Here is a 24,298-nt window from a genome sequence, read left to right on the forward strand (position 1 = left end):
GGGAAGAGAGACACACATGTATTTACATGCCTACACTGCAGCCATTGCTACATTAGTCTTAGGATTAGATGAGCTGGAGGAGAAGGGGAGGAAGACCAGGATAGAGTCAGTCATACATTTTTTCGTTGTTTTAAATTCTACATTCCAATACATTCTACATTCATATTATTATGACCGCCGCACAGCGAAGCATGGCCAATTTTCACATGGCCAATTTTCCGTCAAGGATTGGTGGGCATGTAGTCCCACATGGATAGCATGGAACCATCGTTTTTCGTTTTGATCTGTAGCACCCCCGCTTGACTGGACCCCCCGAAAGGAGGGTAGGGCAGACACAGTTTCTGTGAATATCTCGAGAACCGTAGGGCCTAGGATGACCAATTTTTTGCGTATGTTTGCCTCCAGAGGTCATGTTAACCCATTCCATATGCATACATGTGCATAAACAGATACACACGCACATACATACATTCACAGTAATCATACGTATGACACATACTCACACAGTAGACATATGTATGCATGCATGCACATGCACGCACATGCACACACACACACACCCCCTCCCACCCACCCACACACACACACACACATAAACATAAACATGTACATGCACACATGCACACAATTCAAGAATTTCTCAGAATTATGAACAGGCAAGATGGGGGTGGGGTTGTATAAAATCTATGTGAAATCTATGAACTAATCATGTTTTGGTACTTGTTGTCTAGCAGATATTAGTGAGAATTGAGTGTGCATAATGCAATTCAGTGAGAGAATCATATATGCCTTTCAGCGTGACTTATTTTTGTGGAAAAAATGTACTGGACTGGGCAGCGGTCATATTTTGTACCGCTCTGCGGTACAGTTACACAATGAGAATATTAAGAATATTAATTGTTTATTGAAAGAGCCTGCAGTACAGTGCTTAGTGAGTTTAATGTTTGGTAGGCCTACTACTTCAGTTATGGCTCATTGTTTTGGTGACATGGTATTAATGGTTAAGAAGTCAGCATATAGTCAGCAGCATAATGTTCTCTGAAATTGTTGCCCACTAAAAAAGTTGTGAGCCGATTTTTCTACCCATATATGAGTGAGAAATTGAGATGGCTGATGCACGGGATATAGGTCTACACGTGTGGAGAGCTACAATCATTGACCTCTTTAGAGAGATGAGGGATGACAAATTCAAGGCCTGAGGATCGTCTCAATCAGATCTCATAGCTGAAAAGTGAAAACATAGAAATCCTATGCTTTGGTTTGGCCTGATGGACATTTTGCCATTTACACGCAGGTGATAGAAATGAGTACGCTCAGTGCTGATGCCCAAAACACGTCTGTATTTGTAAGGACAATATGGGAGGATCCTGCATCAGGTGCACACCCCGTTTCACGGCAGTGTAAAAACCTGTCAGGTATAACTCAGCGGTGCATCACGTGGTCCGAAAGGGTTTCGCGTTTTCAATCAATTCAAAATGAGATGATATTCTTATCCGTATTGTTTTCGGCCTGTCTTCATATCCCTCCTTTCAACTGCATGGGTTTTGTTGATTGCTGATGTCCTGTACTACAGTCTACAGTCAAGGTGAGTTTAATTTGTTTTAGCATGCCACGACAAATTCATGCCATGATACATTCAGTTACATGCGACCTGCTGCTTCCATAACAACATGCATATTTATCACAGTGAAATTAATTAAATGAAATTAAAACACAGCCTACTAACTAGAAATTGAAAAGTGGCCATGTAGTGGACACCAAGAGTGTTAAAAAAATAGCGTGCTCGAACGCCACGCTTTTTATGACTATTTCTATTTCATTTGTGTTCCAGGTGTTGAAGTTGCATCTCCAAAATCAGCATGAATATTGTCGGCATTTCGGTTTTACTGTCATGGATGACCATTGCATGTTCCTTTCGTCAAAATGATGTTGGACTGTTCTATGGTAAGAACCAATAATGTAGTAATATTTCCTTTTTGCTGTGACTTATGTCAGGGCGATGGGGTATGTTAAACTATTTTCCACTGTAATTGGTGATACTGTTACAATTAGGACAATGGACGATGTAGGTTATAGCATACAGCACCTAATCCTTTGACTTTGTTCTTTTGCCAGACATTCGTATTATTGTTCGAACAGGCATGTTCTGGGCATTACCTCAAACAAACATCATAGCATAATGAGATAATGAACACAGCTGTGTGTAACAGCTTTTTAATGATCGTGCTATGTGGATCTGTTGCCGTAAATGGTCGTATTTGGCACTGTTCATGATTATAAAATATAGACTTCCAAGAGACTGGTCGCAGAGTGTGTAGATGCTAGCACCACCCATTCCCCAATAGCAATAATAGAGAAACACAGGCCCTTGGACTGAAGAATATACAGTGTTGTCTCACAAAACAGTTGCCATCAGCACCTCACTCTTGTCGTGGTCATTGGCTGTGCTAAAAATGTGGACAGGTTTTAATAGAAGAACCACACTTACTTAAAATGCTACTCCATTGAATTTCAGCACTAAATTTGTGCACAGCTCTCAGCCAATTCATGATTTTATAAAGATATATCTTATCTTATAACCATATGACAAAGAATGCAGAACAGATGAATGCTGTAAATCTTTCTGAAGTTTAAACCACATACTTGTTTGTTTCACTATACTTGCTGCCTCTCCAGCTGATATCACTTTGCTCTATGGAGGCATTTCCTTCTTCAAGCCTTTGGCTGCTCTTGGCCTAAATCTCTAATAGCTCAGCAAAACGTATGTCTATTTCACACTATTCAGGGTTGTCATGTTGTGTGCCCTCATCAAGAAGCATAACTGTGCCTGCCTGCCTTTGTGCATTACAGACATCCCAAGTCTCCCGGAAGTTCCGGGAGTCTCCCGCATATTGATAGCGGCTCCCTGACGCCCGCAAATTAGATAAAATCTCCCGGAATCTAGAGCGAGCGATCAAGAGCGCGCATGCGAGAGGGAGACCTAAAATCGCGTGTGCATCTGAGTGTAGCGCGCACACGACAGGGGAGAGAGAGAGGGGTGGTGGTGCGTGTGTCTGAGCGCATCCAAGACAGAGAGCATCCTGATCAGTTCAGTGTATCTAGGAACAGGAGAGTCACGACAGAGTCAGTGCCCCCAAAAAAGGAATATGTAAGACCCATTTAAAGTGTACCCTTGTTTATAAGAGTAAAAAATAATGATAGGCCTAATCTTGCATGCTGCACTGTTTGTAACAGTGTTAGCATTGCCCATGGTGGGTTAAATGATTGCAAAAACATGTTGAGGTGAGTTTAACTAGTGTCAATTCATGTGCATATTATTCAGGCCTATACTAGATGGCTTAGTTGCCAAGGCTACATGAAAAGACCACCAAGATGTACATATTTTATTTTCACAATTAGGCTACTATCTATAGGCCTTCCTTATTTGGTGTACTGACTAGACATTATTGAACAAAAATATGAATCTCTATTTCAGTATAAGTAGGCTAAAGTTGTTTTTAGTATTGTTATTTATTTATTTTATTTATTTATTTTATGTTTTTTTTATTTTTTATATATATATTATTTTATTTATTTTATTTTTTTGTGTGTGTGGGGGGGGGGGGGGGGGGGGCTTCGTGATACCTCCCTGAAATGACTTTTTGCAGGTTGGGATGTCTGGCATTACTAGAACTATGGTCTACACTGTAGTGGAGGAGCTGAACACTGAGGCAGTGGTGTGCAGTGCAGAATTATTGAATTCCCTTTCATGCTGGAATTCAAAAAGGGGAGGAACTGAAAATGTGTTGCATTAGTAGAGACATTAGTAACATGTGTTTCTGTACAACTCAGTGGGTGTAACAAGTTGTAAGCTGTATGACCTCCAAGGTCATAGTTTTCAAAACACAGACAATATATTTTTCAAGTAACTCTATAGGGGGCTTTTTTGTCAGATTGGATAGAGAGTGACAGGAAATGAGAGGGAGAGATAGATGGGGGTGGGGTCGGGAAATATCGTATATCGGTCAGAATCAAACAGGGGTTCCTGTGGACACTTGGACGCTTATGCGGTTGATGCTGATGCTTGCGCCAACTGTCCCCCAAAACACATAGGATATTGATCAAAATATCAAACTGTACTGTATATCACTTACTTTGGACACAACTGTTTAAATTAATTTATTTATTAAATCATTATCAGTTCAAATTTTTATTTGACTTAATGAATTGAAATGTAGGCCTGTCCTCATCTTTGTGCTGTCCTCTCCTAATGTCTTCTGTTTACGACACAACAACTGTTCACAGAAGCAAACTCTGTCAAAACATCTTGAAGAGATTGAAGCTGTAATCATGGGGTGGTTTTACCTCATTGCATTAATCTGTCTCAGACATAAGGGCCCAGTATGCTGGGCAAGGTGCAAGTCTAGCAATGTCTAATTTAAAGGTGGTATATAATTTAAAGGACATTTTTTAGTACAAAACACCCACAAATGACATATCATCAACACTTTTGACGTAATGTCAAAACACTTAAAGCATAACTTTCGCCAAAATGCATCCTAGGGTGTTTTTGTGAATGTACTCGAGTCAAACTTTCATTTAAAAGCATAATTATGTCCGAAGCGCCACTTTAAAGCTTGTCTGTGTTGTCGTTTTCGGGTCAAATGGCCTTTTGAATAGGAATCGTAGGGGCACTACTATTTTGATACATGATCGCGTCAAAATCGCTATTTTTAAAACACTAAGAAGGCTCGACACAACATGAAACTTTGATCGAAGCATCATCAGTGTCTCTACATATGAACTCGAGCATTGAGAACATTGTTTGTATACACATAGTTTAGAAAGGTTTTGGACAACTCACTCCTTGAAGATGGCGGCGAGCAGAAAAACCAAGTGAGTTGTTTGATTTTGACACTTTGATTTCCAAATGAAATGCAACATATATCTTCTGCTGAAAAGAGGACTTTAGACCTCTGAGCAATGGTCAAGTTATTTTTACAGATACAGCATACCAGCCCCTCTGTGGCCTACCCTACTTTTGGAGCGTGTCAGTGAGTGTTTTCTGAACAACAGTCAAGTCTGCAGTCTTTCCCATGATTCTGGTTGTGTGTACTGAACCAGACTGAGACATTAATGGCTCAGGAAACCGACATTTCTGTTATATTTTTTTTTTTTTGCGATATTGGATTTGTTATTTCCATAAGCTATAAGCCATAATCATCAAGATTTAAACAGGAAAAAAATGCTTGAAAAATGTCACTATATTTCACTATTTCACTGTGTGTAATGGATATACTTGTACATTAATATACGTTTCACATAAATAAATTACAGAAACAAAATGATTTTTTCACAATATTCATGGTTGATATAATATGGTTGATCATTCCATGTGGCATTACAAATCTCTCATTCATTTAGAGAGGAGCCTGATCATGATTGCTCAAACTAGATGCCTTGAGGCATTGCTAAGAACAGCATATTTGCCACATTTAAAAGTGATGTTACTGTTAAAGCCATGTTGTGAAAACTTTCCTTATTTTAATTTTTTTTGTGCAGGATCTCCAACCCAGATCATAGAACTATGTAGCTGCTAGTTTGATTCATGTTCATGTTGAAGGTGGTACCAAAACATGACTCAGATACTGTATGTCCCATTCCTAAATGTTATTATTTTGTCTCACCAAGAGACAGCTTGTATAATTTCATATTTTGTCAGCTAATACTGAAAATACATACTACAAACTGTATGTATCAGTGATTGTAAATCAAAGACGTCACAAGTATACCTGATTCCATCTGGTAAGTTGCAAATATCTGTTCCCCTAGATTGTGCAGTGGATGTCTACATGGTCTTGGACACGTCTGAAAGTGTGGCCCTAAGGGCGAAGCCTTACGGCTCCTTTGTGGACAAGATCAAGCAGTTTGCACTTGACTTTGTGGACCAGCTAAATATGAGGTTTGCAATTATTTTGAACCAGTATTGATATTCGAAAAACATTTGTCAAAGTTTTTAAAATTGTACGTTGTTGAGTTGCTGCCTGTGTGTTTGTTTACTTACAAATGTTTCGAGGCTCATTTTCATCGTCACACTTTCCTTTTGGAAAGTGACAGAGAAGAAATGTTTCTCAGGTTGAAAATGCATCTAAAAAATACAGCTGCAAGCAGCAATGTGGGGGCATAGCAGTACTAGCAGGAATGGCATTGCCATGGCATGAGCAAGCACTCACAGCAACTTTGATGGCAATTGGACAAAGAATGGCTGAGATATAAGCTAATTTACTTTATTCCAGTGCTCCTAGAGGTCAAATTATGGCAATTTCTGGGCATGTTTTCACAATCAAGTACCGAGTCTGTGTACCAAGTTTGGCTTTAGTGCATCAAAGTGTTGCTGACATTCAAGCTCACTTCCTGTATTGCAGCAACCCCTGTAGAGGACAAATGATGCCAATTTCCTAGGGCGTCATCACAATCAGGTACCAAGTCCCTGTACCAAGTTTTGACTTTGTACATCAAAGCGTTGCTGAGATACGAGTCCACTTCCTGTATTGCAGGGCCCCCTATAGAAGCCAAATGATGTCAATTTCCTAGTTTGTCCTCACAATCCGGTACCAAGTCCTTATACCATGTTTGGACTTCATACATCAAAGCGTTGCTGAGATATGAGCTCACTTCCTGTATTGAAGTGCCTCCTATAGAGGTCAAATGATGCCAATTTCCTACTGTGTCCTCACAATCAGATACTAAGTCCCTGTACCAAGTTTGGACTTAATACATCAAAGCGTCGCTGAGATGTAAGCCCACTTCCTGTTTGGCGGCATCATCACTATATTTGATTGGCTGTCACAGGCAAACATAGCCTGACGAGCCAGACCCACATCAAGATATACACGAAGTGATTGGCCTTATCGAAGTTTAATTTTTCCAGCTCGCAAGCCAATGGAGAGTTGCTAGACTACCCTGGCAGAAAATTACATTTGCTGCTGCTAGGGTGCGTCTAGATTTCTAGGCTAAGGCAAACAAACTTTGAAATAGAAATATCTCGCAAGTATCATTTGTGCGGCTCAGTCTGCGGCCGAGAGCGGCCAAGTTCTGGTCGATGAAATTTGTGACCGCTGAAACTTTTCACAGAGTTCAGACTAAATCCAATATGGCGGAAAGTGACGTAATCTCATTGGGTCATTGAACTCAGGTCGTTCCAGGGATTCCAACGGTGCCTGATTTGAGAAAATTGGACGCACCCTTCAATGGTCACATGCGTGAATGCAAGTCCAGTTTTGACCCATTGGTGGCGCTAGAGTGTTGGGCATAGAGTTCTGTAAATTGTTGAGAGTGGAAGTGGAAAGGAACATTGAAGAAACGATTCTCAGATCTTGAAACATCCCTTGGCAGTTTTGGGTTGCCACATAGACGGATTTAGAACCACAGTGGTCTTGGGACAATTACCCCCCTTATCTGCAGGCTGAGTCAGAAACATTTCTTGTAAAATGTCACTTTGGCATCAAATGTGTTAAAGGAGAATTCCGGCAATTTTTCACATACTGTATGTCTGTTTCTTAAGGTCACTGAGTACGAATAAAAATGAAAACTGGGGGGAGGGGGGCTCATGAAGTGTAGCACTGTAGCCGCCTTACAGCTCTAGCTGTTGGCTGTTCATGTGCTGTTCATGAACATGTTCATGACCCCCCATGTTCATGCCCCCAGAGTGCTGCACTGTAGCTGCCTGTAAGCTTAGCTGTTGGCTGCAGTAACTTGAGCTAGGTAGAAGATTGTTTTCAGGGTTTTTTCCCCCCTTACCAACAGTACTCGGTGACCTCGAGAAACGGTTTATGAACACTTTAAAAGCTTCGCCCATTACTTTGTACAACCATTAGGCTTTGCACAGGAAGATGTATTTATTTCTTCGGGCAAATATTTATCTGCTTAAATATCTCAGGATAAACACAGTGGATGGAGCACAGTGGAATCCTACAGTGGACATGAAAGTGAAATAAAAAAGCAAAAGCTTTTTTTTTCCAAATGTAAAACATTAGCCAATTAAAGATGGTTATACAATATCCACATGTGTTAAAGAGGATTGTTTATAATATGCCTGAATAGTGGCAACTTTACATCTGACAACACGTATCTAGACATACTGAAACAGGATACAATTCTCACTCCCCAGACCTGAAACTTTCTCTCATATTCTGTTTGCTATCCCCCTCCCATCTCTTTGTATGATTGGATGCATGTTAAGGCAAATTCTGCCACATGTTTGAACAAGCTGAGTGAATGTATGCAAGGATGGATGACTGTGCCTTTCATGGTACTGAAATCACTTCCTCAGAAATGTCCTCAGAGGCAGAAAAGCACATTCCAGAATCTCTAGCAAGAATCCTATCTCACACTGTCTTCAAAGTGTCATCCCTTTGTCTGTTCTGAAGAGACATATTGACAAATTGCTCTTTTTTTATGTCTTCAGGCTAAATAAAGCACACATTTCTTTCAACACTTACACTTTAGGAATGTGGTTTCCGAGAGCTATTCTGGTAATGGTATTTTCATTAATGTGTACATTTAACCCTATATTTACCTAATTAACACATGTCCTAGACTTAGATTTAGAACTACTAATTTACATATGGATGTTTTACTGTGCCCTTATGCTATGACAGGATAAACAGGAACATAAAAGAAGCAATACATTTTGTAGTGCTGCAGTTAGCTGTGGTTTGATTTATGATGATAACGACACTTAATTGAACTTGATGAACACACATGCACACACACACACACACACACACACACACACACACATACACACACATAAACACACACACACGCACACACACACACACACACACACACACATACACACACATAAACACACACACACGCACACACACACACTGTCTGTCTTTCTCATTACCACCAAAAGGTACTACCGCTGCGACCGCAACATGACTTGGAGTGTAGGCATCCTACACTACAGTGATGAGGTGAAGATAATGAGTGAGCTCATTAGCGTCCATGAGGCTGGTGGCAAACCCAAGCTGAAGAAAGCCATTCAGGACATCCGCTACATTGGCAAGGGCACGCACACTGACTGTGCCATTTCAGTTGCCACGGGCCAACTCATGACCGGGTAAGACAACCAATAGGTTGGACTGCTGTAGTGACACTGTAATATGCCGTAGTTTCATGTACCAGTAACGACAGTGGCGTAACAAGCCAATAGTAGGCCCAGGTGCGAGAGCGCTACGCGGGCCCCATATCGACGAACTTTGGCCCAGGATGAATTAGCTCTGATACATGCAATACACATTAAGGGTGACTTCAATTGTTTATGCAAAGGGCCTGAGGCACCGAAGTAGTTTAGTAGTTACAGATTACAATTTCAAATAAGAAACACACGACTACATATCCATTACATGTGAAAACATTAAAAAATAATTTTATTAACAGCCTGCAGGCCAGGGTAATCTAATATTACTGCATTAACATCAACTCGCATGGAATTATGGGAACACTCAATGCGCCTCTTCAACCCTCTGCTGAAACTGCAAGCGTAAATTGCTTGCTTATAAACTCGCACTGCGCAGAAACAAAACTTAATGTAACCTAACTTATTTAACCAAATAAAATCATTCATATGCATACAATCCCCAATATGCGTGAATTAGGCCATTAGAAGAAAGCCATCTTACGAGCCTTTCGTTGTGCAAAATCGTCAACGATGTTCCCAATATTTAATGCTCTGGCTCTCGTATTTTCAATGGACAGGATAGCTAACCCACGGAGCCTCTCCTGCCCCATGCTGCTCCTTAGGTATAGGTCTTAATAAATTTGAGTTTGGAAAAAGATCGTTTAGCTGTTGCCACAGTCACAGGCATTGTCAGAAACAACATGAGTACACACTTCCCCGAATGTGGATGTTACACTGTCATAATCTACCACCAGCATTTTGGGAAGTTGAAAAATAGATGACTTCTGTGAAATCTCTGCTTTAAAGCAAGACCTGAATGAGAGGAGTTGTGTTGGGAATGTCGGTGCAATCACCTGCGAGTTGAAGGGTCATAGGAGGTAAAGACTCAAACACATGACAAGTTTCCCGCATACTTGCAAATCTTTGGGAGAGCTGACTGATTATGATGTCCAGAGTTGCATTAAATACCTGCACTTTGAAGTATCTCTCTGCATCGGTTAAGCGCTCATCTTCCGATAGATCGTCAAAGTGACGCTTCACTCTCAGTGCTCTAACATTCTAAAGTTCTAAAAAAAAAGGAGGCAGGGCGGGGGTAGCGACGGGCCCCGGGAGGGCTTTACTCCAGGAGTAAAGAGCTCCAGTCTTGGAGCTGGACTGGGACACATTTAGTCTGGCGATCACCAGACGGACTCACAAAAGAGAATTGGTTTGGGAATGGCTTGGTTCACTTACAGTACTATTTCCAAGAGGCAGAACCAGCAGTGAAATGAAACTGAAATTGGTACATCAAACTTGAAAACTGAATCCTAAGTCGTAAATCGTGAGAATTTCTTAAGTACGGCAAACACATCTTTCTTGTAAACAAAGGTTTAATACAGTTGTTTGCTCAATTCCAAAGAAGAGACAAATCCATGCCAACAGCGCAGCCATTGGAAGCAGGATAAGCTGGAAGCTGGATAAGTGGTTTTGATTGGTTCTTGGGTTTTCTGTGATTTTGGAAATGGCTGTGAATTGCTAGACAGATCTGCAGAGCAAATTCAAATGAGATCACGGATTTTACTTTATACAACCATTAGGCTTTGCACAGGAAGATGTATTTATTCTTCAGGCAAATATTTATCTGCTTAAATATCTCAGGATAAACACAATGGAGCACAGTGGAATCCTACAGTGGACATGAAAGTGAAATAAAAAAGCAAAAGCGTTTTTTTCCAAGTGTAAAACATTAGCCAAGTTAAAGATGGTTATACAATATCCACCCAAGCTGCATATTGTTGTTGGAACATGCTCCACTAAACTGAACTATATGGCATTCCACAATTAACCCTCCTTGACTCAAAATCTGCAAGATTGTTTTGTCATTACAGTGTAACAGTACCTAATTTTGCATGAATTTGTTTAGCTCGCCTGTCCATGGGAACAAATACATGGTTGTTGTAACAGACGGCCACCCTTTTGATGGTTACAAGGAGCCGTGCGGGGGGATCAGCTATGCTGTTTCTGAGGCCCGAGGCATGGAAATCAAGATCTTCGGGGTTGCCATCACCCCCGATCACTTGGTAATGAGGAGTCCAAGAAAGAGTTGTTTTCTGTGTTGTGTGTGTGAGATAAGCTGCATGTCTTGAATTGCTGTGGTTAGGTTAGCCCTAGGTGTTTTTTCTTCTGAATCGGGTGCAATCAAGTCACAGCAAGTATATGCACTTTCCAAATATAAAATATTTGATCAGACATTTGTCAGCCCTTGTACTTATTAAATGCAAATCTCTCTGGCACACAGTCAAGTACAAATGCCACATCTCTGAGATATGGTTTAATGCTTTTCTGCCTTCATTGTGCCTTCAGGTTTTGATGATTGATAATTTGATGATAAGTCATTTCATTCTCTATATAATTCTAATTCAGGACAATCGTCTAAGTGCCATAGCAACTGAAGACAGGTACCGTTACAACCTGTCTGCCACAAGCAACAACCCTGAGGTGGTGAGGAACACCATCAACACCATTGTCTCCACCATTGTGAGTGAGGACGCTGACCAAATCTCTTTTAAAGTGCCAGACTCGAAGGGCCATTTCTGTCTAAACAAAACCATTCTCTTGATCAAATCTGTGTCTGTTAAGTTTGTGAAGTTCTGCTTTGTCTCTTCCTCTCATGCCTTTCATTCCTTTTCCCCTCCATCTCTCCCCGCTTGCTGTCTGTCTGTCTGACTCTCATCTAACTTCACAGTACAAGGACTCGGAAACATTGGTGAGTCATAAAGCACTGACAGATTTACCCAGACAAACAACATTATCATAGACTTACTGCAGCACACTGGTGTGTCGTTAGGACTGTGGACTGAGGGTTAGGGGGGAATTATAATTAACAATTTGCCCAAAATTGTAGGCTATTGTAATCACTTTTCATGAAATTTCTTGTAAACCAAACTTTATTTAATATTCAACCACCTTTCTTGATACCAAATAGCTTAGCTGCATTCAGAAGCAGTACAAAGTTGTCCGGTATGTCCTGCTGTATAGCTGAAAGGCATTGAAAAAACTGTAATAATACCTAAGGATGCCTGGCCATGAACTTGATCCACCCCTGCTTTTAAATTACCAGTGTTTTTGCAGCGGGGGCAATAAACAGCAACAAACTTATTAGGGGGATTCCTATGCTTTATAAACATGGTAATGTGCCTCTCATATTAAATAGTGTGCCATGAGAGAAAACAGGTTGGGAAACACTGTAGTTAACTGTCTGAGAAACACTCTGAAACTCTGGGCTTAAATGGTTATGCTGTGTTGCTGTGAAATGCCAAATATAAAGGCCAAGCTCTGGCCAACATTCAAACATTGCTATGCACAATTATATTACATCACCCTTGATTTTTTTCTTTTTAATTCTGTTTCAGTGCTGTTCATATGAATGCAAGGTGGGTGCAAGTGTGTGACATGCTCTCTAACAGTGTGCCTTTCACCCCTCATACACCAGTCATTAGTTAATCTACTGTTTTTATTATATACTCACAAAAGGTGGCACTAAATACACTTAATTTAACAAGCCCATTCTCTGGAATATGCTCCCAGCATGTTTTTAAAAGTGATGTCATGAAACTCATTGATGATTTCCACCTATATGTATGTGTAATTACAATAAGCTAAGAATGTGATCGATGTGATGTGATAATTGTCATAGAGGTGAATATATATCTTCTGTAAGGGCCTGTATTGGGCATGCAGTGATGTGATGTCAGCTCTGACTGACATCTGCTCATATTCACAGGCTCCTAGAGGATCGGTCGGGCCACCTGGAGAGGCAGGAGATGTGGTAATGTCTTCTTTATTCTGTCAATCACAAGGCACCATGAAAGGCAACAGATAGATAGATAGATCGATAGATAGATTTCCCTCGGAATGAATAAAGTATCTATCTATCTATCTACCGTATCTATCTTTTTGAAAATGACCAGTTTTTTCTCTCGCCAAACTGTTGGCTAGATTCTTTCCCTTTTGCTAGCATGTCAGATATCAAAGGCCTGTTAGGTTGTCTAGTTTTGTTTAATACCATTGTATAGCTGTTGAACTGAGCGTCCCACAGCCTCTGAAAGTGAATCGGTCTCAATCGCCTGCAATCAGTTAGCATTATTTTTTAGCATTATACATTTAAAAAAATAAATAATAATGATGATTAACACATTCATTTTGACAGCACTAAATTAAACACATTACAGTTGACCACACCACAAAATTAACCATATATTACAATCACAGCAGACAAAAGAGAAAAGTGGTCTTCCTTCTCTGGTGGGTTACTCTGTGTGTCTCACTGACTGTCCAGAGGTATTTAGGGCAGCAGTGACAGCCACTAGGGTGTGGCTGGGAGTTGATGGAAGGTGTTTGGGGGTTTCTCTAAGGGCATGTTTGACAGACGTCCAAACACTGGCTATCTTTGAATGTATTCTGTAAACATAGAAGGGGGCCCTTTTCACTTCTCATGTTTCAGGGCATTGGAATGAGGCTCACCTCTCCACAATGCCTGGGGGTACATGGGGTTAGTCTGATGTTGTATAGGGGATGTTTGTATGAGCACACTTACTGTGTATGTGTAGTTGAGCGTTCATGCATTACTATGGGGTAAAAGAATGTCTCTCTCTCTCTCTCTCTTTCTCTCTGTTTGTGCATGTGTGTGTGTTTGTGTGATCGGTACCATGCATGGTCTTAGATAGATAGATAGATAGATAGATAGATAGATACTTTATTGATCCCCAGGGGAAATTCAAGTCAGTCATTCAACACAGTGTGTGGGTGTGTGATTTGTACCATGTATGGTCATTGTAGTGTGTGTGTGTGTGTATTTGTGTGTGATTGGTACCATGCATAGTTTTGCACAGTTACACATAATATGGCTGTCATAAAGTTTGCAAGCATATCACCTCCACTTAACCTATACATGCAGTAAACAATTTTATTGACAACAAATGTGGATGGCCAGCGACCACCCAGCTAATGTAAATAAAACAATGGCAGCTCGCTATAAACCCATACATGACAAGTACATTTCTACTCCAATTACTGTCTGTTATATGTCATGCTACAGCTGTAATAATTATTGATACAACATTATGATATGTTTTAATGTAATACCAACGAAATATTGTAGTTACAAGCCAGGCAACATTTAATGAAATGTAATGGTATGTACGTACAGGTGGGAATGACCTAAATGATGGTGCCATCCTATTGCTGCAGTCATGTTGGGTAGGGAGTCATTCCATTTTACACCAGCTAGTCTGTGGCATAGCAAATAAATATCAGCCATATTTTATGGAAACTGATTGACTCATTTAAATTAGTGTGACACAGAAAATCAGGTTTGAAATAAAACTTTCATTTTTGACATTACCTGCACCACTTGAGTTTGATTGTATAGCACTATCATGTCAGGGAACCTGATATAGTAAAAGGACCGATGTGACGAGACTTTACGCTGTATCTTCAGTGAAAACTGACCTGAAAACTGAATCGCTATCTTCAGTGAAAACTGGCATTTCGAGTAGGCTGGAAGTTTATACCCTGTGCACTGCAGGGAAATCAACAAAACAACGCTCTAAGTAAAAAAAACAAAACGATGGGGGTGGATCCCCTAGCAATCACAATTAAACCACCAAAAGCTGGAAGAGGAGATTAGAGATCGGGAGGGATGTGCCTGGGGTGTTTATCATTGCCCTCACATATTTCATTCTCAAGCCATGGTGCTTAATGAGCCAACAGTCTGTCAGTGCACTTCAAACATGCCTGCCAGATGTTCTGCCCATTTAAGTGCACAGATCTGTCAGAGCTACAGAGAACAGGGGGCATCTGGGATGATTAACACACAGTGATCCTTAATTAAAAAAAGTCCTTGTAATCTTTTGTGTTTCCAGGGAACTCCAGGAAGGCAAGGTGTTGCAGGGAAGCCTGGTAGTCTTGGAGCTAAGGTCAGCAATGTTTTGGCAGACAGACTAAAAGTATTTATATAGTTGTCATACAAGAAAAGTTTCATATTCTTGAGCACTGATGGTGAGTATGTAGTGGGGAATATGTGTTGACAATATTAAATATTTTTTGCTAAGATATGGGTTACATTTTTTCAAAGGGGATAACATTTTTCAGAGAGGATATAAAATGTTTAGGTTTTGCATTTGGGCAGACACCAAAATGTTATCCCCTTTGAAAAAATGTAACCCATATCTTAGCAAACTACATGTTTTGTTGATCTCTGTGTGCATTGATGCATTTCCTTATCTTAGCAAACTACTTGTTTTGTTTTTACTAATTGTTTTCCTGTGATCCCCTTCTAGGGTTCAGCAGGTGACCAGGGACCCCCAGGACACAGAGGAGAGAAGGTCTCCATTTTAGTTTATTGAACATGTTTGTATACATCTACATTGTCACTGTAACTTCCCCAGACATCAAAATGTTTCTACTAAGTCCCTATTCTCTACTAAGTCCCTATATTAGCCATGTGTTCCCTCTGATCTCATAACCTCTAACCTCATGACCTCTAATCTCATGATCTCTAACCTCTGTCTCTCGTCTCTTATCTTTAGGGTGACAGTGGACCGGCTGGCGATAGAGTAAGTTTCTGATTGCTGATTGTGCTAACCTGTAATATGTAATATCAGCTGTATACAGTAGGGGACATACCATATACAGGGGACATACCATAGATATACGGGACATACCATAGATATACACTACCAGTCAAAAGTTTGGAGACAAGAAATTTCCATTCCACTCCATTATAGACAGAATACCAGCTGAGATCATTTGCATTGTTTTTTTACTCAGGGCAGCAGTTTTCAGATTACATTATGTTCTTACATAATTGCAAAAGGGTTCTCCACTGTTTTCTCAGTTAGCCTTTTAAAATTATATCAGATTACAGTAGTAAACATAATGTGCCTTTGCAGCATTGGATGAATGGTTGCTGATAATGCTGCAATGTAGATGTTACCCTTTTGCAGTTATGTAAGCACATAATGTAATCTAAAAAACTGCTGCCTTGATTAAAAAACAATGCAACTGATCTCAGCTAGTATTTTGTCTATAATAGAGTGAAATGGACATTTCCAAATGTCTCCAAACTTTAGTAGTGTATATATGGGACCTTTCAGTTGTATACAGTAGGGAACATACCATAGATATATATATACAAGACATACCTTCTCAAGTGTCTTTCCGAGTCTTCCAGTTCCAGTGTTTTCAAAATATTTTTTTTCTTTTTACCTCACAGGGCCCAAGAGGCTCATCTGGACAAAAGGTCTGTATTAACTGGCCCTTAAAAATGACTATGGATATTTACTTTGAATTACTTAATTTAAGCGTCTCTCCGTTTCTCCATTTGTGTAACAGTGTTTGTTTTTCTTGTTTCAACACTCGTTTACAGGGAGAGAAAGGGCAGAATGGTGTGGATGGAAAAGACGGACTGATGGTGGGTTGCTTGTGTCTTTTTTTTCATGGCTGAGCCACATGTGGCCCTTCATTCTGCACATTTAACAAGAGGTCTGGAATATAAATGGGGAACACAAGACAATGTTGCGGCGAAGTGCTCATAAACATGTGTAATTACATCAATTATATATGTTTACATGATACTTATGTGCTTTCATTAAATTTGCAGTCATTAGGTGTAAATGGATGCACAACACACCTGCAACTTGTGCGATGCCCAGCTAGTCATACAGTAGGATGAGTTTGGTTATTACAGTGCATAGAGGGAGTGGAGGAATTATTAACATTGACAAAAGGGGATTATAGTTATAGTTTTTATAGTTATCATTTATTAACTAAAAGGGATGTACAGCAAAGGGAGCAGAGCAGAAATGGGAGATGGGAGAAATGTGATTTAATGACATGACATCACCAGCTGTAATTGGAATAATGACAGTGTTTTCACAAGACATTTTTCACAAAACGTCCAAGTTTGGAAAATTCCCTTGTGTATTCATAGTAAAAAAACATTCTTGATTCAGTCCAGTATTGCAATAATATCTCTTCAAAAATGATATAAATCCATAACATTTGAAAGTTGTAAAGACCTCATCCCCTTATTGTACTTACTCCACCATCCCCCAACACTAGCGTAACATGTGGAGGAAGTATCCCAGACACTAACAGTCACAATGTTGTACCGCCCATTTTGTATTTAGTCCTTGATGTGGATACTCTAACCTACCAGAAGAGTTTATATAACCACTCAAGGTAAAAATTTTGTTGGCTTTGGGCCAAAGAACCAGACACCACTGAATTAAAAAAGGCTGTTCCTTTAGAATTCATATGGGGCTTGCTCTTGCTCTGAAGTGTATGTTGCCAAATGTTTCCAAATGTGTCGCCTGCATGTTATAGGCCTAAGGCCTGTGAGTTTTTTCAAGGAGAGCAGACAAGTCATGTGCTGAGAAGTTGAACAAATTAGACATGTGGTACCATTTTTCTCTTGGATTTACTGTTTGTGTTGTGTCCAAACACAAGGGACATCCCACTGCAAGCTCATCTGCACACTATCCATTGTGCCCTATTTTTAATGGTTTTCTCAGACACTTAAGGAAAGCAGAATTGTATAGTTCAAATGGCCTTTATCTGTTAAAAGCAGAACAGCTACAGAAAACGTGTCTTGAATGGCTGAAATTAGCTTTGTTGACATTGATCCATAGGAACACCTGGTGGCTACTTCTAGAGCAATCATGACTTGATTAGTTCCTCAAATGGCCTTTTGACATGAAAGGCGACTCCCATCACGCTTTAAATGGATCTCAGCAGTCTTTGTGTCCAACGTGTGTAGAAAAGTTTTGAAAGTCAAGCAAGTAAGCTCTACTCAAAGAGTGCATGAGTTGCTTGATGGTGTTTTAAGCCCCCACCGTCGACTTCAAGGCACCTAACCCTAACATTAACCCTAACCCTTGCCTAATCCTAGTGCCTTCCATGCAGCGCTGCCTGGAAGACGATGTTGGGAATTTAAAACACCATTATGCACATGAGTTAGTGTTAGTCATGCAGCTCTATCTGGCCATGAAATCAATTCAGCCGGACAAGGGAGGAAAAGAAGAAAGGGGACCAAGAAGGATGGAAAGAAAGAAAGAAAGAAAGAAAGAATGAATGAATGAATGAAAGGAATGAATAAATTAACGAATGAGTGAATGTGCATCAGATTTATTGAGATCAGGATGAACCATTTACTAGAGAAAATGAAAGAGATATTACATTGAAAAAGTAGTTTTTTTGTCAGAAGTTTGAAGCAAGAGTTCTTGTGCATGCTAGGTGATATTATAGTAATTAGACAATACCCTAGTAGACAATACCTTATAGTAATAAGCAGTACACTTATGATAATTAGACAATAGCCATTACCGTGACACTTCACAAGTGCAAGAACATAATGGACATTTTTTTTGTGGAATTGTCTATGATCACCACAGGTGCCCACACAAAACACACAAATACCGTACACTAACAACATTTTATATAATGTGTATAGGGGGAGCCCGGACTGGTTGGCCTGTCAGGTTGCAAAGGAGATGATGGCATGGAGGTATGTTTTTTTCTTCCTTATGTGTGTGTGCTTTGATCTGTTTCACAGACTTTCTCTGCCAACGTTGTCTCTCTATGTCTCTCACACACTCCTGTGCTTATTCATCATGGTGGATTTCTCAGATGCACTCCCCCACTTGTTTATCCCAACTGAACCTTCAGTGCACCCTTCCTCAGACATTCATTTTGTTATCATAACTGCTTTATCATGCACACACACACACACACACACACGCACACACTCTCTCTCTCTCATACACTTTCTCTCTCTATCTCTCTCTCTCTCTCTCACACACACACACACGCACACACACACACACACACACACACACACACACACACACACACACACATACACACACACACACTTAAGAATAGACAGCTGTAACACCATTTTTTCTAGCTCAGTGTTGGCCTGTCTCCCATTCCACGCGTGGACATGAAAGTTTAATGAACACCAAAAGCTCCAAAGGCTGTTCGTACAATATATCACTCCTGGCGCCATGTTCAGTTCTGAGTGCTGCAGGGATGTCAAGTTATGGTCCACTGATTAGTTTGTTTCTCTGGCAAAGTGTGCTGCAGTCCGAGCCAAAACATTTTTGGGTGTTCAAAGTCGTGCCTTGGGCGAGAGAGCCTTGTTTGGCGATATGCTCTCTCTCACTCTTCGACCGCTGTTAGACTACTTTATTGCAAACAAACTTGGCAATGCGCCTTCTCAGTCAAGCATAAATAGCATAAATAGCATGAGTGGCTCGCCTGCTGTAGATCATGAAGTATATCATTGCATTTTTTCAACAACTTAGTCTCTAAACATCTTAATTTGCCCAGGAGTTGGAGGGCTGCTTTTGCTTTTCACCAAGCCTCATTCCTGTGGTCAGTTAGATTTGAAAAGACATGACTAACTGTGTGGTCATTTCTTCTCAAAGTTCAGAGTTGCCATCAATGTCCACACTGTACTGTATCTACAGGGGGAGCCAGGTCCTCCTGGACAAAGAGGAGATCCAGGGTCATTTGGAGGTCTGGGTGAAAAGGTAAAGCGTTGTAAAATATCTTGTCTGCACATTTTACTTTTGGTTTCCAGGTCAGTGAATCCATTATGAACAGATGTAGAACACACTTATAATCCCATTGTTAGAGTTAGGGCAGTATCAAGACTATAGTGAGTGTTTCAGGAAGATCTCTTTGTAGAGCATTCCATGAAGATCTCTTGTCTTTTTAAGTAATCCCTGAGAAACATGTAAGAATTTGAACATTAAATAATATACTGTGGTTTTTTTTTTTATACGTTTCATTGTATGGAAATGTGTTTATAAGCTGGTCAAGAGGTGATTCACCTGATGCAGTACTTCATTGGTCTTGCCTGATAACTCATCTCAGCATGTGTGTCAAGGGAGAAACTGGACCAGTTGGATCTCCAGGACTCCTTGGAGTGCCTGGGCCCAGTGGACCAAAGGTAACCCCCCCCCCCCACCACAGCCCCTCCCATCCACCCAATTACAGTATACAGTAATTACTAGTAAATTATGAGGAACTGCCGAAACTAAACTTTTTTTCTTGCACCATTTCATCGCTTAAGGGTGATCCAGGCTCCTCTGGCACAAGAGGCAACAAGGGAGACAGGGGTGATGATGTAAGTTTTCTTTTCTGATGTTTTTTTTTTTTTTTTTTTTTTTCAAGCCTCACAGAAATCTGTCTCAAAAATTATTTCCACACATCTCACATTACTTTGATGTACAGTACATTACTTACAAGAAACCAGTATTCTGAAGGCAGTGCCAATGACGTAGACATGACATACATTTTACTATGGCAAAACTTTGCAAGGTATTTGAAACTATTTGAAAATATGTTCTTGTTATGTAGTGTCATGTCTCAAGCCAGCCAACAGTTAACAACCATAACAAGCCTGTTTTAACAGCAGCAGATTACCTTCCTCTGGTAGAGCACGACTGGAAAGCATGCATGTCTTACAGAGTCCACAACAAAGCATTTTCTAACTTTTGTGGATTTGTGGACTGTTCACTCATATGTCAAAGAGTGCAACATTAGAAAAAGCCACAAAGAATGCTACTAATCCATAGCCATCTGGACTCCAGAGTCGTTTCCTGTTGGGACAGCTTGGTGTGCAATCAAGTATAAAATATCACTATTATGATGCTAGTGCTTGTATTTGTCCATTTATAATCCAGAATGTTTTACAAACTATCCTCAAGGTTTGTTTATTTACATAAAAAATACAATGTATATGGTTTAAATATCCATCATGTTTTGCAATGTACTTACATTTGTCAGGAACAGTGCCTGAATATAGGCGTGAAACAGTGCGCTTAAAAGATTTTACAATAAATATACATTTGATGTCTTTGAACGTTTCTGAAAACAAGACATTTTCCTCGCTTTAAGCCCTGCATATGTCTTTTATTTGTGAGGATTAGATCAACAGGTGGTGTTTTACAAGGCTTTTCAATGTGTCATTAGTCATATGTGCATGTACTGCATATGCAGTGCTATCAAATTGCATGGCTGGTTCACTTTGTGTTAAAGGAGCTGTTTAGAATCTGTAGCATAATGATGTAACTGTGAGTTTAACTGAAATATCATACGTTTATTTGTTTTACCCAGTATTTCTTATTTATTTATTTGTTTTACTCTAAAATTCTATTGAATTTGTACCTGTTAAGCCTAAATACAATGCAAACGTTTAGAAAACTTTACTGCATGTAGTTTGGTTGTTTTTTGTATATGAAGATGGTTATAGAAGTGTAATCACTTATATACACAAATATATACTGCATAAAATGTAATGGTGATATTAATGTCAGAATTTCTTTGCAGGGTGATTTTGGTGCTCCTGGGCCTTCTGGATCTGAGGTACTGGTCATGTCAGACTAATTGCTAACTGCAAATAATTCCACCAAATTTAATTTTTTTGCAATATGATAGAATAGTGCGTGCATAACATGACAAACATGTACAAACAACATTTACAAACAAACAAAATGCGAAACAGACATACAAACATCAACAGCCATTTGATCAATAAGGAAGACATGCAAAAGTTTTAACTCTTTTAAAGGGGAACTTGGCAACTATTTCAACATAATAAACCCGTTTAGAAATCATTTGGATGGTTAAATGACCTGTTCCGGTGAAAATGGTGACTTTTCCCGCTGCCCCTAGCGTCCCCAGGCGGAAAACCAACCTTGCAACATTGAGACTACCGTCCCGAAAAGATAAGTGAGAAACAAGAAACTAGTTTTAAATTGTGTTTCTTATCTTGTAACATCCACATTGTCTGCCAAACTTATGCTAACCGTTTTGCTAGCTTGTAAACAAATCCATGTGCTTTCGTTACCTTTTTCCACAGTTTGAAATAGCATAATGCACAATTTCTCCAGCAGAGGGGGAAATCCTGCCAAGTTTCCCTTTAACTTCCTTTATGCTTATCAGTTGAAGCCCTTGTAGAATTCATAAAAAAGTTTTTGTATTGTAAAAAAAAGGTAAATCACTTGGTCTTCTCTGGCCCTTCCCCTTGCTACAGCTCCGTCCACTCAATCTGACATGTCTCAGTAGGTCCCACTCACTGTACAGCGTCACACAAACATATCATATCATCTGGTAAACTACACCTCATCCCATTCAATGTAATGGGCCTACATTGACTTATTTTAAGCACACTACTTTAAATGATTAGGTGAGCCTCTGTGAAGAACAGCAAGTAAACCTCTTATTTTACATATACCTCAGGCTACTGTCCAATCTTAGCTAAAATAGTAATAAGATGGACTTACAATGTGGACAAATTAAGATCTGAAGTAGAATGTTGTCACAAGCTTTCTTTAGGGGTCCCAACACTTATGCATCATCATCTTATTTTATTTAAGGTTGGTTGGTTTGTTAATGTAATGTAAACTAATTTAACAGAAATAGCATTTAGACCAAACATGTTTTTAACTACAGTTTAAACTGCTGTTTAAAATGATGTTTTAAAGATTATTTTAAGAGTATTTGATCATAATTGGTACTATTACAGGCAGTCATAAAGCTGTTATGTCTTGAAACTCTGTTAGAGGAAGACGCTCTGTTATTGGCCGGGCACACAGTTCACCCAGTATGAGTACTAGTAATAATAATAATAATAATAATAATAATAATAATAATAATAATAATAATAAGCTTTATTTGTATAGCACCTTTCATACACAGAATGCAGCTCAAGTGCTTTACATTTGAAGCATGTAACACTAGTGAACATGAATAGTGAACATATATAATAGTGAATAGCAAAATAGTATATGTGATAGTAAAAAGCATCTCTTGCCTAATCTCTGTAGGGTGGGAAAGGAGAGAAGGGACTAAGGGGGCCTCCCGGGATCCGGGGCGGACCAGGCGAGAAGGTAGGCCTACATCACATGACATGACACCAAACATGTTCACCTGATGCACAGTAATGCATTTGGTCATTCTCGCAGATGTAATCCTTATGTTCTGAAATGAGTCCAGTACTCTCAGCTGAGATGAGTCCAGTACTTGATGCCAGCTCCTACAATAATTTATGTGAGCGCTTTGGTATTGTTATTCAAATCACCCCAGTCATCTGGATCTACGTATATTAAGCAGCATGATTCATTCAAATTCTTTGTACATAACACATGCACTGTGGTGATAGCCTGGCAGCGGAATATATATAGCTAGCAGCTTGGTGGTGAACATCAAATACAAGAAAATAATTTTTTCAATATATGGTGCTAATTTCATTGTAATTGTAATTGAAATCTAACAAAAAAATGGAGCTTGAAGTATTCACAAAGCTCTGCATTTGATATTTGTTACTCAGAACAACCAATTAAAGGTTGCCAAAATTGCTCATAAAATCTCTTTGGTCTCACCCAGGGGTGTGTTTCTAGAAAGCGTAGCTGGCTAACTTCCGTCGCAACCTTTTAGTAGGGCGGCTAAGGGCAGTTTTTCAGTGGAATGCAAATAGTGATATACTGTAAGCACCAAATTTGGCAGAGTTGTTCTCTAGGGCATACTAAAACTATTTGTCCGATTGGCCACTAGAAAATACAAGATGGCGGTCATATTTCAAGATGGACCCAAAAATGTACCCTACCCGAATGAATCCACCAGTCCACTTACCAAGTTTTGGCTTTGATACATGAAAGACTTTTGAGATCTCACTTTGGCGGCACTGCAGTCATCTGACTCCAGTTTTTTTTTCTTTTTTTTCTTTCACTCACACGTACAGTTGTTTGAATCACAGATGTATAGTTAAAGTGAGTGAAAGGAAAAAGAAAACTGTCAGTAGTCAGTTGGCCCACCCCAACCTCTAGCACTTACCCAGGTAATGTATAGACTGTATAAAATAGAGTTATATATTCTATAAAATAGTGAATCGTGAAGCATCTGCACCACCACAGCGACATCTACTTGGCTGGCACATGCACTATAGCGTGCCCTGTTTACACTTTTTACAACTTTTTCAAACGGGTCGTTAAAGGTGTTAAGATGGTAAGATAAAATATAACTGTCGTTTTTGTGCAGACGTGGCTTGAATGTGTTGAAGAATGCCATGTGTTTTGG

The 24,298-nt window shown here is 39.7% G+C and overlaps 1 protein-coding gene across 1 annotated transcript in view; it reads left to right on the forward strand.

Moving 5' to 3' along the window:
- The first annotated feature begins 1,400 nt into the window (after positions 1–1,400).
- LOC143119015 (collagen alpha-1(VI) chain-like) overlaps positions 1,401–24,298 on the forward strand; it is a 36,013-nt gene continuing 13,115 nt past the window's right edge. Inside the window, exons 1-20 of the mRNA XM_076280222.1 lie at positions 1,401–1,585; positions 1,832–1,944; positions 5,812–5,941; positions 8,903–9,109; positions 11,073–11,229; positions 11,573–11,686; positions 11,895–11,915; positions 12,562–12,582; positions 12,933–12,977; positions 15,073–15,126; positions 15,490–15,534; positions 15,739–15,765; positions 16,425–16,451; positions 16,578–16,622; positions 18,663–18,716; positions 19,684–19,746; positions 20,106–20,168; positions 20,292–20,345; positions 21,551–21,586; positions 23,050–23,112. Coding sequence (XP_076136337.1) covers positions 1,860–1,944; positions 5,812–5,941; positions 8,903–9,109; positions 11,073–11,229; positions 11,573–11,686; positions 11,895–11,915; positions 12,562–12,582; positions 12,933–12,977; positions 15,073–15,126; positions 15,490–15,534; positions 15,739–15,765; positions 16,425–16,451; positions 16,578–16,622; positions 18,663–18,716; positions 19,684–19,746; positions 20,106–20,168; positions 20,292–20,345; positions 21,551–21,586; positions 23,050–23,112 — 1,311 coding nt within the window. The 5' untranslated portion in view covers positions 1,401–1,585; positions 1,832–1,859. The remainder of the gene's footprint in view (positions 1,586–1,831; positions 1,945–5,811; positions 5,942–8,902; positions 9,110–11,072; positions 11,230–11,572; positions 11,687–11,894; positions 11,916–12,561; positions 12,583–12,932; positions 12,978–15,072; positions 15,127–15,489; positions 15,535–15,738; positions 15,766–16,424; positions 16,452–16,577; positions 16,623–18,662; positions 18,717–19,683; positions 19,747–20,105; positions 20,169–20,291; positions 20,346–21,550; positions 21,587–23,049; positions 23,113–24,298) is intronic.

This window comes from Alosa pseudoharengus, unplaced genomic scaffold, assembly GCF_046254945.1.
Source record: "Alosa pseudoharengus isolate Yale_2024_CS ecotype anadromous, Long Island Sound unplaced genomic scaffold, YU_APseudo_1.1 YU_APseudo_1.1_scf_12, whole genome shotgun sequence".
In the NCBI taxonomy this organism is placed as follows: domain Eukaryota; kingdom Metazoa; phylum Chordata; class Actinopteri; order Clupeiformes; family Clupeidae; genus Alosa; species Alosa pseudoharengus.